General features: G+C 35.7%; 1 protein-coding gene across 1 annotated transcript in view; it reads left to right on the forward strand.

Moving 5' to 3' along the window:
• Nucleotides 1–9,862: 9,862 nt before the first annotated feature.
• Nucleotides 9,863–14,485, forward strand: part of LOC120204611 (DENN domain and WD repeat-containing protein SCD1) — a 30,909-nt gene continuing 26,286 nt past the window's right edge. Inside the window, 7 exon segments of the mRNA XM_039204674.1 lie at nucleotides 9,863–10,228; nucleotides 10,321–10,414; nucleotides 11,253–11,454; nucleotides 12,156–12,297; nucleotides 12,436–12,536; nucleotides 13,293–13,356; nucleotides 13,552–13,665. Of these exon segments, the coding sequence (XP_039060605.1) occupies nucleotides 10,055–10,228; nucleotides 10,321–10,414; nucleotides 11,253–11,454; nucleotides 12,156–12,297; nucleotides 12,436–12,536; nucleotides 13,293–13,356; nucleotides 13,552–13,665 (891 nt within the window). The 5' untranslated portion in view covers nucleotides 9,863–10,054.

The raw sequence follows: 14,485 nt of genomic DNA on the forward strand, positions 1-14,485 counted from the left end.
GATAAAATATATTTTTTATCAAACATATTAGTAAAATTTAAAATACTAGTACAATCTAGCCATTCAATTTAGAAAATGTTACAAACATATCATTGAATATTAAGTATTAGACAGAATAATTACATGGTTAGGTAAAATAATGTTTTTAGTCCTCAAAATTTATATATTTTATCAACTTGATCTTAATTTAAAATAATTTAATTATTTATATTTTGAAAACTATATAACATTAATTATGGGTGGACACTAATTGCTAATAAACATGTATATTTGTGGTCTACTTGCTCAATGCAAACGGATGCGTATATTAATAATTATATTTAATTATCAATACTGTGAAAGAATTCTGATTTTTTCACCTTTGAGATTTTAGTGGCTTAATATCTCATTTACATTTTGTCGCAACCGTCTTTCGGTTGGGCCCCGGAATTGGGCTTCGACTTAGGAAAAATGTGGATTGGGAGTCGCCACCGACCACTTTAAAACGAATTTAGGTGGGTCGGACACCATCTTACCTGATCTGCGTTATACCAGAAACGTGTCGGGTTCGGGAGTCAATTACGGTCAAGGAAGGATTAGCACCCTTGAACCGCCCTTTCGGTACCAATTAATTTATCGGTTGCCTTTAATTGCGAAAATAATAATTTAAATTAAAATTTAAATTACCCAATTTGAATTACTTACCTTTGATCGATTGAGATTATTACTGAAAATGTGTCAAAAACGTTAGATAAAAAAACGTCTATAGAGTAAAAAGTAAAAATAAAAATGAATCAAATGAAAGGAAAAAAAATATTTAATAAATTAAGAATAAAACATAAAATAAAGGAAAATGCCCAAAATAAAATAAATGTAACATGCAAGGTAAAAAACAACTAAGTTTGGAATTATAATAAAGGGATAAAAGAAACCAAATAAATAATAAAAAACGAAATAAAAGGAAGGAAACCAAAATAATTGAGGGACTAAAGGGAGAGTTTGGCCAAAGTTCTAAACCATGTGGGTTTGTTTACTTTTCACGCAACAAGAGCCAAAGGTGTTTCAATTCATTTGCCATGTTTTGAGCATACATGGCCCACCATGGATTTTCCTTTTGCCATTCTCTACAGATCCACGCATCTCATCCGGTCCATGTCCCCTCTACCTTCTTTTCCTTCACGCAAGCAGTGACCAACATGGTTGATCCTCCGACGAGTTGAAGCAAGCCACGCCTCGACCATCCTATATGGGTGGCCATCCGACTCCGACCACAACCCACAAGGTGTGGGAACACCACGGGCAGCAAGGTACTTTCTAACCCCTCTTTTCTGAAGTTTGTTTGAAAAATAAAATCAAAGAAAAGAGAAAAATTGCAGATTTTTTATTCGTAAAAAAGGTGCTTATATTTCGTATGTATTTCCACCGTATTTTCGTGTACAAAAATCGTGTAAAAATCCCCCTACATAGTGTGGATTACATGTTATTTATAGTCGAATAAAAACCCTATTTTAACATTCCTATTCCAACTAGAATCCTAATACTTGTTGGTTGTCTTGGTTGTTAACGTGGGCGAGGAATCCGACGTCAAACACGGCAGTGGCGAAGAGTCCTCGGTTGGGACGGGTCTCCCCTATTGCGGCGCTGGAGGCGGGCTTGGGAAGGAGCGGCACTGAGAACACTAGGGTTCTGGAAACTGGGCATGTAACTTGGGCTGCTGCATTGGGCTCGTATTTCAGGCTTCTGCTGGGCCTGTAAAAAAAAGAAGAAAATGTGTAAATAATATATATATATATATATATATATATATATAATCACATAATTAGGATGAAATATGGTGTCTACAGCTGCCCCTCTTTGCTCATTATCGTGTAACGAAAATAGAGCAAAGATTACAAGACACAAATTTCGTCCACATCAAATATCCTCTGTTGTAGAGTTGAAATCCGATGTCATGATTGATTTGTCATAACCCATTTGGATTGAATCACAAAATGACTCCCTCGTCGTGAGTTTGAGCTGAAATTGGATATCCTTCATCGTGAAATTGAAATCTAATGTAAGTTGCGTTGTTTTGAGGCCAACATCCTTCGTCATGAAGTTGAAATTGACTCTGAAACTGGAAAGTTTGTTGACAGACACTCCTTCTTTGAGTTGAATATCATTCGCCGTGAAGTTAAAATCCAACCTAAAGATGGATGCTGCTTGTGTGCATGATTCCCTTCGTCGTGAAGTTGAAACCGCGGGTGGCACATTCGTCGTGAAGTTGAGCCTGGTAATTGGATATCCTTCATCGTGAAGTTGAAATCCAAGTAGGTAGTATTATTCCAAGTCAAATATCCTCCGTCGTGAAGTTGAAATTGGCTCTGGAACTGGGAAATTGTTTGTTGACAGCCAGTCGCCCTTTCGCTGTGAAGTTGAGCTTGTGTCTCGAGTTCAATATCCTTCGCTGTGAAGTTGAAATTGACTCTGAATGAAACTGAAAAGTTGTTTGTTGACAATCAGCGGTCCCTTCGTCGTGAAGTTGAACTTGCGTTGTCTGGAGTCCAATATCCTTCGTTGTGAAGTTGAAATTGACTCTGAAATTGGGAAGTTATTTATTGACAACCAGCGGTCCCTTCGTCGTGAAGTTGAACTTGCGTTGTCTGGAGTCCAATATCCTTCGTTGTGAAGTTGAAATTGGCTCTGAAATTAGGAAATTGTTTATTGACAACCAGCGGTCCCTTCGTCGTGAAGTTGAACTTGCGTTGTCTGGAGTCCAATATCCTTCGTTGTGAAATTGAAATTGGCTCTGAAATTGGGAAGTTGTTTATTGACAACCAGCGGTCCCTTCGTCGTGAAGTTGAACTTGTGCTGTCTTAAACTGGGAAATTTTGTTGACAACCAGCGGCCCCTTCGTTGTGAAGTTGAACTTGTGTTGTCTGATACTGGGAAATTGTTGTTAACAACCAGCGGCCCCTTCGTTGTGAAGTTGAACTTGTGTTGTCTTGAGTTCCAATATCCTTCGCTGTGAAGTTGAAATTGGATTGGGAAATTGTTTGTTGACAGTCAGCGGCCCCTTCGTTGTGAAGTTGAACTTGAGCTGTCTCGAGTGGCACGATATCCTCCGTCGTGGAGTTGAAATCGCGGATGGCCCCTTCGTCGTGAAGTTGAGCCTTGACTTGAATATCCTTCGTCGTGAAGTTGAAATCCAAGTATTGTATGTTGCGGGTGGACACGATTCCCTTCGTCGTGAAGTTGAAACCATGGAGACCCCTTTGTTGTGAAGTTTGGCTTCGAGTTAGATATCCTCCGTCGTGAAGTTGAAATCTACTCTCGAGCACATTGTGTTGTTTCGAGCGAAACTGCCTCATGGGATACAAAATTTGTTTCGAGTAAAACAGTCTTAAGTGAGACAAAGTCTGTTTTAAAAAAGCAATCTCAAGTGAGATAATCATCTGCATTAAATGAGACTGTCTCAAGCGAGACAGAATTTATATTGGAAATGTCGAATCTGAAAATGAATGCCGATCTTTCTATCTGTCGAGTTGGTTGAAGTGTAGCTTCTTGCTGCTGAGCTAAGCAACCGACATCAATCTGTAAAGGTGCTTTTGAATCGAGTATCCTTCGTCTTGAAGTCGAACTTGACTCTAAAGCTGTAAAAAAATTATGTACGTGGAAAGAAAATGATAGATATGACGCTCTAAAATATATGCATAAGATGCATGTAACATGAATTGGTTATATTTTATCTCCTGAAAAAGGTCCGATAATTCGCATTAGGATGTTGAATCCCCAAAGATGCCTCAATATCCAAAAACGCCCCAATATTTGATGTTGAATCTTCAAAGATACCCCAAATGTTCCTCATTTCTTGCTTCATCATTGATTCTAAGCATGAGCTTTGTGTTTGAGAGTCACATGTCATTTACCAAGATCCAATCTAGAGAGACTGTCTTGTTTGAAAAAAAAATGTTTTTCTTTCTCTTTTATTTTCAAAGTCATGAAAATATCAATTAAAAGAGTTTCAAAAAATGTTTAATCTCAAGTTTTAAAAATATTGCCCCTATCACGGTTTTGCAATTGAGACGAATCATAAAACTAGAGTTCATCGGATATCAAAGAATTAATTACAATGTTAATCCTTCAATAAATTATAGATATTTGACAACTGCCAAGATCCAAGCTATCTTTAGGAGATAGTCAAGTAAGGAAAGGATAAAAAGTCTTAGGTTATTGTGTTTGGTCAAAGGTTTGGCATTTGATGCTCAAAGGTTTGACATTGGATGCTCAAAAGATTGATGGGGTAGCTTGCATGCTCCTCTGCTGGAAGTGTTCCCTGACTCCCAACCTTTGTTGTCACACTCGGATTGTGCGATGCCTTATCAAGGAATTTACTTGATCGCCTCAGTTGCACAATTTTTATATTCGAGCCGCCTTTTCAGGTTTTCAACTCGAACCCTCATTTGGTTTCAAGACGTTATTCAGGATTTACGTCTTGAACCCCCCTTTGTTATTTTTTCTACCATGCATTAATTACATTGTTTTTTTGTAAACAAAGATTAATCCTGATGGGCGGGATGAAATCTGAAGATAGTCTCTTCTGTTTAGAAATCCATGTATGATTAGAAGGGACTTTTAAGGCACGTAATGTAGGCCATGGCTCATGGTTATGAAAGAAAAGGATAAATAGGCCCAAACAAGTGTTTCAGGGTATTGAACCAAGGATCAATTCATTCTGATGCCTTCAATCATGTCTTGCTCAATTTGGATCTGCTCATATGTGTTTCTCATGGATTTTCTCTGGATGTTCCATGATCTTCGAGTGAAGTGATTCAGAGATTCGGGAATGATTGTGCTTGATCAATCTCATAGTTTGAAGTTTGATGTGCCATTTGTCTTTAGGGAATCTTTGCATGTGCTTTTTGTCCCTTTTTCTTTTTGATTTTTGCTCTTTTTTCCTTTTGCTCTTGTTTCTCTTTTCTTTGTTTTTTTGTTTTTTGTTTTTTTTGCTTTTTTGCTTCTTTTCTTTTTTGTTCTTGATTGGATCTTCGCACTTGCCATTTGGTCCACCTTTTGGTGTCTCCTTTTGATTGATGTCTTCACTCATGTGAGCAAATTTCTTCCACCTTGCCCCCCAATGTGGAGGGTGATCCTTGGTTAGGGTTGAATCAGAAGAAAAATACTACAGGCTCAAAAGGGGACACAAGGGATATATATTTTCTCCTGTTGTAAAGAGATAAAGAAAGAAAGCCGTTCATCATTTCATACATGGAAGTCCTCACAAAAGAGGTATCCCCAGGGGGATAGATTTTCAGGATTAATTTCATTCACATGAAAACAGTGTAGTTAATGCGTAATAGAATTATTTCGAATGAATTGTTTTTTTGCTCCTTGCTCCCAACATATCTCAATGTTCAGGCTCCCGGCGAGATGCCCCAAATTGTGTCTTAGAAGAATGCTCATGTTCAAATGAACAACTCAATGCCTTGGGTATTAAAATGTCAATTTTGAGTCTAAAAAGACAATGGTGTGACTTTATTTGACTCAAAGAAAGGTATGAGTGTATCAAAAAGATAAAGACAATGTTCAAGAATTTCAAAGGGAAGTTATGTCAAAATTTGGTCTTTTTGGTAATGATCAAGGTATTTCATTTTGGGGTTTGAGACATGATAAGAAAGGTCTAATCTTGTCATATGTCAAAAATCTATAATTCTTGAAGAGTTAAAAGAATCCTTAATTCATTTAATATTCGAAGAACTAAAGATTAAAATTTGTTCAATTGCTCCACCTTAGAAAGTAGCATAAATTCAATCGTTTAAAAGATTAAGCAAACATGAAATATCAATGACGTGTTCAAACAAAACAATCCTCTAAGTGCAAATGGTATATGCCATGCCCCCTTCTTCGGCTGTCAATGCCCCTGAATCCATTATGTTTTGGATCTTGCGCTTCAGCGCCTTATAGTTCTCAGAGGAATGTTTGGAGCATCCTATGTGGCAACTACAAATAGCTTCAACATTGTAGCCCTTAGGATATGTGGACTTTTTTCTCAGATCATCTTAGCAGGTTTAGTCGTACAACCAGCTGATTGGGCTCATTCGTTGTGATAGTTTTTTTTATGATGTTACAATCTTGCTTCCATGTGGTGTCATGTGGTTAAAACCACTTCATCGAATTCTCCATGAAGAGATTTCATGTTTATGAAAATACTTAAAAAATGAAATGTATATGCAAAATGCAAAAATGCATGAAATGCATGAAATGTTCGAGGCATTGATCCAAAAACATGTATGTTATTGTAAATAACCTTTATTGGGACAAAAATGTTTTATCTTTTAAGAGACAATAAACATATTTAAAAGTACATCCGGACTAAATCCTCTAGGCCCGGAACCGGTTGACTAGTCATTTGCCTTCGTCTTTCACCGGTTGAATAACCTGTCGAACCGCTCCGGCCTCTCTGGATGAACCGTGAAAATGTTGAGTTTTTTTGTATTGGTTCCCAAAAAGTGTCGAATGACTTCATCTCTGGCTTTCATCCTTTGCTGAATCGGAAATTCCATTGAAATCCTCCATCAAAGGGATTATTCGAAGTTCATTTGCTTGTTTCTTGAATTTGTCGACAGTGACTTGCCATCTTATTCTTGTTGTCTTTGAATGGACTCTCGAGGTCAGTAACCTTTTTCTCGTCTTGCCCCTGCCACCTTTGTCAACCCATTTTTGAAAAGTTAACTTTTGATGTACTTGATTGTGGGCACCATGAATGTGACACATAGTTGTCTTGCAAATTGTCCTCATTTTCTTTCTGAGCCTTTTCGGACCATAGCCGGACCCCTGCGTTCTTATCTCTTGTATTACAACCCCTTTGTCCATTAATGCAGATTATTCATGTTTTAACAAACAAGTTTTTGGTGGATCAACACCTCTTTTAAATGATGCAAATAATGAAAATAAAATAAAAGAGAACAAAAGTAAAATAGAGTTAGTGAGATAAATCAAAACAATAATAAAAACGAAAAATCCTACCCCACATGATATCTACCCCGCATGCTTTAATTCCTACCCGGACATGATCTCTATCCCGCATGCTAATTCCACACAAATCCTAACCGCATATTTGTCTAGTTCGCATGCTTTGAACAGAAAGTAAAGCAGGAAATAATTTCGGCATCCTAGGGTTTGAAATGAGGTTTTGAGGTGGGCTCTAACTCCTTGTAGTCTCCCGAGTTAGGTTCTAAAAAAACGGTACCCGAGTTCTCCTTGCTGGTGCCTCCTTAGGCTTACCAGACCCTTAGTCCTAAACCCATCACAGGCTTGTGTGGACTAAGTTAAACTCGAGAGGAAACATTCCCTTATGCCCATACGGAGAATAAATTCACACGAAGACATAAGGTATATGAATCCCGAAGGCTACTTGCTAGGCCCGTACGGTGAATAAATTCACACGAAGGCGTCGCTTTCACCCCCACTTAAATAGGGTTCGAAGCTCGGGTTTAGAGCTTAGAGATGACAATTTTGAAAAAAATCTGAAATCATTAAAAAACATCAGTACAACTATTTATTTGAAACAAAATAATCAAAGATAAATAATTGGAACTGAATAAATAAATTAAAATTAAAATTTAACATTTTCGCATAAAAAGACAACCAAAAATTAATTTCGGCCTGACTCACTTACCTGGTCCCCAGCGGAGTCGCCAAGCTGTCGCAACCGTCTTTCGGTTGGGCCCCGGAATCGGGCTTCGACTTAGGAAAAATGTGGATTGGGAGTCGCCACCGACCACTTTAAAACGAATTTAGGTGGGTCGGACACCATCTTACCTGATCTGCGTTATACCAGAAACGTGTCGGGTTCGGGAGTCAATTACGGTCAAGGAAGGATTAGCACCCTTGAACCGCCCTTTCGGTACCAATTAATTTATCGGTTGCCTTTAATTGCGAAAATAATAATTTAAATTAAAATTTAAATTACCCAATTTGAATTACTTACCTTTGATCGATTGAGATTATTACTGAAAATGTGTCAAAAACGTTAGATAAAAAAACGTCTATAGAGTAAAAAGTAAAAATAAAAATGAATCAAATGAAAGGAAAAAAATATTTAATAAATTAAGAATAAAACATAAAATAAAGGAAAATGCCCAAAATAAAATAAATGTAACATGCAAGGTAAAAAACAACTAAGTTTGGAATTATAATAAAGGGATAAAAGAAACCAAATAAATAATAAAAAACGAAATAAAAGGAAGGAAACCAAAATAATTGAGGGACTAAAGGGAGAGTTTGGCCAAAGTTCTAAACCATGTGGGTTTGTTTACTTTTCACGCAACAAGAGCTAAAGGTGTTTCAATTCATTTGCCATGTTTTGAGCATACGTGGCCCACCATGGATTTTCCTTTTGCCATTCTCTACAGATCCACGCATCTCATCCAGTCCATGTCCCCTCTACCTTCTTTTCCTTCACGCAAGCAGTGACCAACATGGTTGATCCTCCGACGAGTTGAAGCAAGCCACGCCTCGACCATCCTATATGGGTGGCCATCCGACTCCGACCACAACCCACAAGGTGTGGGAACACCACGGGCAGCAAGGTACTTTCTAACCCCTTTTTTCTGAAGTTTGTTTGAAAAATAAAATCAAAGAAAAGAGAAAAATTGCAGATTTTTTATTCGTAAAAAAGGTGCTTATATTTCGTATGTATTTCCACCGTATTTTCGTGTACAAAAATCGTGTAAAAATCCCCCTACATAGTGTGGATTACATGTTATTTATAGTCGAATAAAAACCCTATTTTAACATTCCTATTCCAACTAGAATCCTAATACTTGTTGGTTGTCTTGGTTGTTAACGTGGGCGAGGAATCCGACGTCAAACACGGCAGTGGCGAAGAGTCCTCGGTTGGGACGGGTCTCCCCTATTGCGGCGCTGGAGGCGGGCTTGGGAAGGAGCGGCACTGAGAACACTAGGGTTCTGGAAACTGGGCATGTAACTTGGGCTGCTGCATTGGGCTCGTATTTCAGGCTTCTGCTGGGCCTGTAAAAAAAAGAAGAAAATGTGTAAATAATATATATATATATATATATATATTATAATCACATAATTAGGATGAAATATGGTGTCTACACATTTTTAGCCATTTGCTTAATATTTCACTGAAGAACTCATATCACGGTACTTCTTGATATCGCTTAACAATTAAAAAAAATATAATATTAAAAAATATCTTAATATTTGATTAAATAGTTACTATGCTCCATGCCTTTTTATTGAGTTTTTTTGATCCTTACGTACTATTTTAAGATAAAAAGGTCCTTAATGTTTACAAACTTGTCTGTCACCTTAGACCCTATTTTTAGAGCACTATGACTTCCAATGTTTTATTTTTAAACAAAAATACATCTATTTTGAAGCTTTTGTTGACTAAAACTTTTGAAGTGGTTCCAATAATTAAAGAAAGTTTTATTCTCCCTTAGTGATTTGAGTTCGAGAAACATGGTTTATATGTGCGTTAGTTTAGATACAGACAGGGATGAAGTCGAGATTCCAACTAAACGAGACAAAGTACAATTACCCATAAAAAATGAGAGAGGTAAAATATAATTAATCATAAAAAATGAAATACAAAATCAAAATAAACTAAATTTGAAATCTTAATTTAATATTTGTCCATATTTATGAAGTGATATTTTTAATCTTAAAATAAATCGTTGATAACTAAAATCATTTAAAAACTTAAAGTTTAAAGCAACTATTTAATCGAAAGTTACAAACATTATTTTAACATTAAACCTTAAAAAAATCAAAAGTTTAATTATTATTTTACAATTTTACAATGTTATTAGTCAAAAAAAATATTTTTAGTATAATTTAATGATCTTAGAGCAATTTACCCAGAAAAAAAAACAGCAAAAAGATGAGCTTCATTTGCATTTCCTCGATTAAGTTCCGTAGTCTTCCCAAATCTCACACATGTATTCTCCCAAAACCCAGAAAGAGGAGATCAAAAATTCAAATCAGATCTGAAAAAGCGTAGCTATAATCCAACAGAGATCAACTCATCTAATCAGATCCAATCAGCATAAAGCAAAGTCTAAAAATGGCAGGAATATTCGAGTACTTAGTGGTGTGCGGTCTCGGCCCCGAGATGCGAACATTGGATGGGATCAAAGGGTACCATGGAACTGAGTACATGTATTTGCCTTCTCTCCTTGACCAGTATCCTCCTCTCAATCATACCCTCTATCCGCCTCCTCCTCCTCAGCTCCCAACCGTAAGTTCCCCGACTTCCAAAATCATTTTCGAATTATGAATCGCTCTTCCACAATTCTTGATGTTTCTGTGCTCAAAACATGGTGTTTGCAGTGTGTCTTGCCAGCTGGTGTGGAGTTGTATTCATCGGGATTTGATGCTAATGATCCCTCAACTTATCCCCGGACCTATCCCATTGTTTTGACTGGTATGATGCGGTATTCTCTCTTGTTTTTTTATGTAAGAGTTTTCTTTGTAGTTAGTGTTGCAATGAAGATTTTGTTGTTACGAAAGCAATTTTATTCTTCTTATAATGAGAACTTCTAGAGCTTAGTTTTCCTTTTTGGATTATCAGAACATGCCCCACCGGTATAATGTCAATGATATGGTTTTGTCAAATGTTGCTGGATTCAATTAGTTGGTTAGTTGTTTGGGGTTCTGCCTAGCTTTCCAGTAAGCTTGAATTGTTATAGAACGGAATCATTGCAAGTTGGAGAGATTCTTAAATTTTACTGAGGTTAATTTGAATGCAGCAACTACTCAGACAAAGGCTTGATAGAAATCAATGGTTTAAATGATTTATTGTCTCTTCTGACATCCTTCTATAGTTATCTGCTAGTGTTTTTACATGGATTACAAGGTAGTCTAACAACAGAAAATTATGTCACTACTCAAAAATTGTAATTTTTTTCTTATCCTCACGTAATTAAGCTAAGGAACAAAAATTAATTGAGGATCAATTTGAGATTTAGATGAACAGAAGGGAAGTTATGTTAAAGAAAGTGATAGTAGGAAAGAGTATTGGTAAAATTGCTGGTAGGATATGCTTTTCAATAAAGCAGTTTACCTGGTGTAGAGATTTTCTCAAACAATGACATGTTTCATGACACGAGATTAAGGATTTACTCTTCTTAATTTTAGTTTATTTCCTTTATTGTAGTAATTCCATTTTGTGTGATTATGCTGTAAAGCTCAAAAGATATTGTTTATTGGTTTGCACCAAAAAATTATTGACTCCATCAGTTTTGATGAATTATTTTCTGCAGAGGGGGATGGGTCAAAAATATATGTCAGTTGCATCACATTTAGGGATCCGGTTTGTGAGGACATTGCAGAAGCTTATCGTATACCGGCAAACTCATTTGCTGACAAATGTATTTGTGTTGTTTCACGTTCACCTTGTTTTTGTGTTCTTCGGGATACACTAGAAGAGATATTTGCACTTTGCTTTTCTCCTAGTGGTAGTAGGTGAGTTTTCATTTGTCATAAACAGTAAGTAGCTGGCAGGAGTTTTGGGGACTTTGATTGTTCCCTAATATTTTCTTTTCCTTAGTTTGGTTGAATAGGAGCACTTATCATGCCTTATATGGTATGCTTACATGTCAAAAACTTTAATCACGATTTACTGCATATTCTGATTGTTGCCTACATTTCAAAAAACTTAATGATGTAACTTATTTTTAAATCAAGCTAATTAAATAATATCTAATCTTTATTAAAATTTGAGTGGGATTAATATACCTAATTATAGAAAAGATAGGTAACTTGTGAGAGTAAATATTTCTTATTTCTTATTATATATATATATATATATTTTCCGTTTCCATTTTCATCTTTGCTCATTCTCGTTTGTTACTATCAATATTGGATGAAATTTTAAACTACACTGATCTGGCATCAATAGTTAGTCTTGTATTGGCTTGCTTTGGATCGAGCCATTTGGCACCAAATGCACCTCAAATGTATCCAGTCCAAGTGTCAAATCTGGCCAATAGCTGCCATGTTAACACATCTAATCCTAGATTCACCTTCCAAGATCAATATGTATGTCCATATGTTTTTTTCCTTTATGGTTTACATTTGTGAAAAATGTTAGATGATTGATGGAGTTTAAAAAATCTGGTTTTCTTTTCGGTGCATTTAATTTGTCATCTCTGTGACAATTCCAGCAAGCCACTGTGGGATGTTATTGCACATACGGTCTCCAAAGTACCTTTGCCTACACCTGGGAAAGAACGAGTTTTATTTGCTATTGACAATTACTTGCTTTCTGTGGAGGCTCCTCCAAAAGATGGTCTACCTCATGCAGATGTATGAGTATTTATTTCTTCTCTTATATGTTATTAACTGCATTTTTTTCTTTATTCTGGTTGTATTATTTAGTAATCATTTGTGAACAGAACAACATACATGATACAGTAGCTGACATCTATTCACCAAATGGTGCAGATATCTTTTCAGCCGTTGGTACAGTGCTTGGATGTTGACAACTTGATTAAACTTTTTACATCTGTGTTACTTGAAAGGAGGATTTTGCTTCGATCAAACAAGTAATTTTCTAAATCTAGAGAAAAGGAAATTCTTCTCAGTTCCTACTATGTTTTAGATATGAGCAGCTGTTGTATGGAACTGTCTACATCACTCATGACTTTCTGAAAGTAAAATATAATTTATGTTAACCTTTTTCAGTTTCTTAAGATTTTGTAATATATTTTGTTTTCATTGGAGTAGTGCTCTCTCTATAGTCTCTCTCTATTTAATAACAGCCTGTTGAATATACAAATCTTGATGTAGTTTTCGTTGTAGTTATTAATTATGATTACTGTCAGCTTTTTCTTGAGCTTGTTTTAGCAATTGCATTCTAGTGATTGGTTTGAAGGGACTTGCTTCTTTCTACTAATAGCTCATGGTAGGGACTAGAGCTTCATGAGAGACCCTTTACTTTATGCAAAACCACTTCCAAAGCTGTCTAACTGTTCATATTATCACCTGTTTCATCTTGGTCAAGTGAATTCCTTATAAAAGAAAAGAAAAACCTTGGTAGTGATCGGTAACTCGAGTCATTTTGTTCTTGAAACCATGCATCTTATGCCCCATTTTTTTGATGTGGCACTATGTTGATCAGCTATTTTGATTACTTGTACAACCTATGACTTTGTGGTTGCTGTGATAAATGTATTTAGGCTGTCAAGAGATCTAATTGATACCACATTGTTAGTATCTTCTTTGATGTCGATTTCGTCACCATTTTCTTCTGGTTGTTATTGCCCTTAATGAGTTTCCTTTGCTTTGTTAACTTCTGGCAGGTATTCACTTCTAACCCTAGTATCAGAGGCGATATGCCATTTGATTTATCCATTTAGGTGGCAGGTAGGTTTATGTACTTGACAAACTTCTTTTAGTTAATTAGGTTGGAACTATCTGTTGTTTAATGGATAATCCCCAGCTAAGATTTTTTTTTCTTTTTATATGGTTAGATAGACTACGAACACCACTGAATGTTCCCTTGTATGAGAAATTTGTCAACTTTAATCTAATGTTTGAACTTTTTTTTTCGTGTTGAAGCATGTCTACATTCCATTACTGTTTTTCAGTGGAGTAGACTACATTGACGCTCCTACACCATATATGATGGGTCTTCATTCAGGTGTTGATACTTCAAATCTTATTATGGACGGTGTAAGTTTTTCATTAACTTCAGTGTTTCAGATGTCCATGCACTATTAATAAGTTTGCATCTTTCAAGAAATTTGAGACTAATTTTTGTTGGTAAAGAAAAATTAATTGGTAATATATGTATATATAAGTTTCATTTAAATTTATTGATCTTTATCAATTTTGTTTGTCTGATGATTTTGTTTTGTCAGTCTTGTGATTGTCATAAACTAGTGTCAATCGGTGAATGATGGATTATTTTCTAAGTTACTATCTTTCTTTGATCGGCAACCCTACTATAGTCTTAACCAATTTTTATCCAAGACTTCACTAATTAGTGGGCAAATTGGAATTAGTAAACTTAATTGACTTCAGATGTTTTTACTTTTTTTCCTATAAAATTGGTCGTAAGCTTTAGATTAAAAATTGCATAAATTGGAGATAAGTTAAAAATGTTCAAAGCAATAGTGTTGTCATCCTGAAAATATTGCAATTTGTTTAAATATAAAGAGTATTGTCAGTTTCTCCTTTTATTTTAGAAACTACACTTTATTTATCTTTATTGCTTTGATTTTTTTATAGGAATCTTTATTGCTTTGATTTTTTTTATAGGAATCTTTATTGCTTTGATATTTTTGATCAGTTCTGTTTTATATCTAGGGTTTTTGCTTTTGCATCTTTTTCTTTTTTCGCTTGCTAGGCTCGCCGTAGATTTTTTGTTGTTGTTGATTTGATAATTCATACAAAGATATCTGTTGTGCAAAGGGATCGTCTTGAGGAGAATTTTACAGAATAGGAAGTTTGGGAAGCAATTTCTTCATCAGCTAGTGATAAATCCCCTGGA

The sequence above is a fragment of the Hibiscus syriacus genome, unplaced genomic scaffold, assembly GCF_006381635.1.
Source record: "Hibiscus syriacus cultivar Baekdansim isolate YM2019G1 unplaced genomic scaffold, ASM638163v2 tig00011079_pilon, whole genome shotgun sequence".
NCBI lineage: Eukaryota > Viridiplantae > Streptophyta > Magnoliopsida > Malvales > Malvaceae > Hibiscus > Hibiscus syriacus.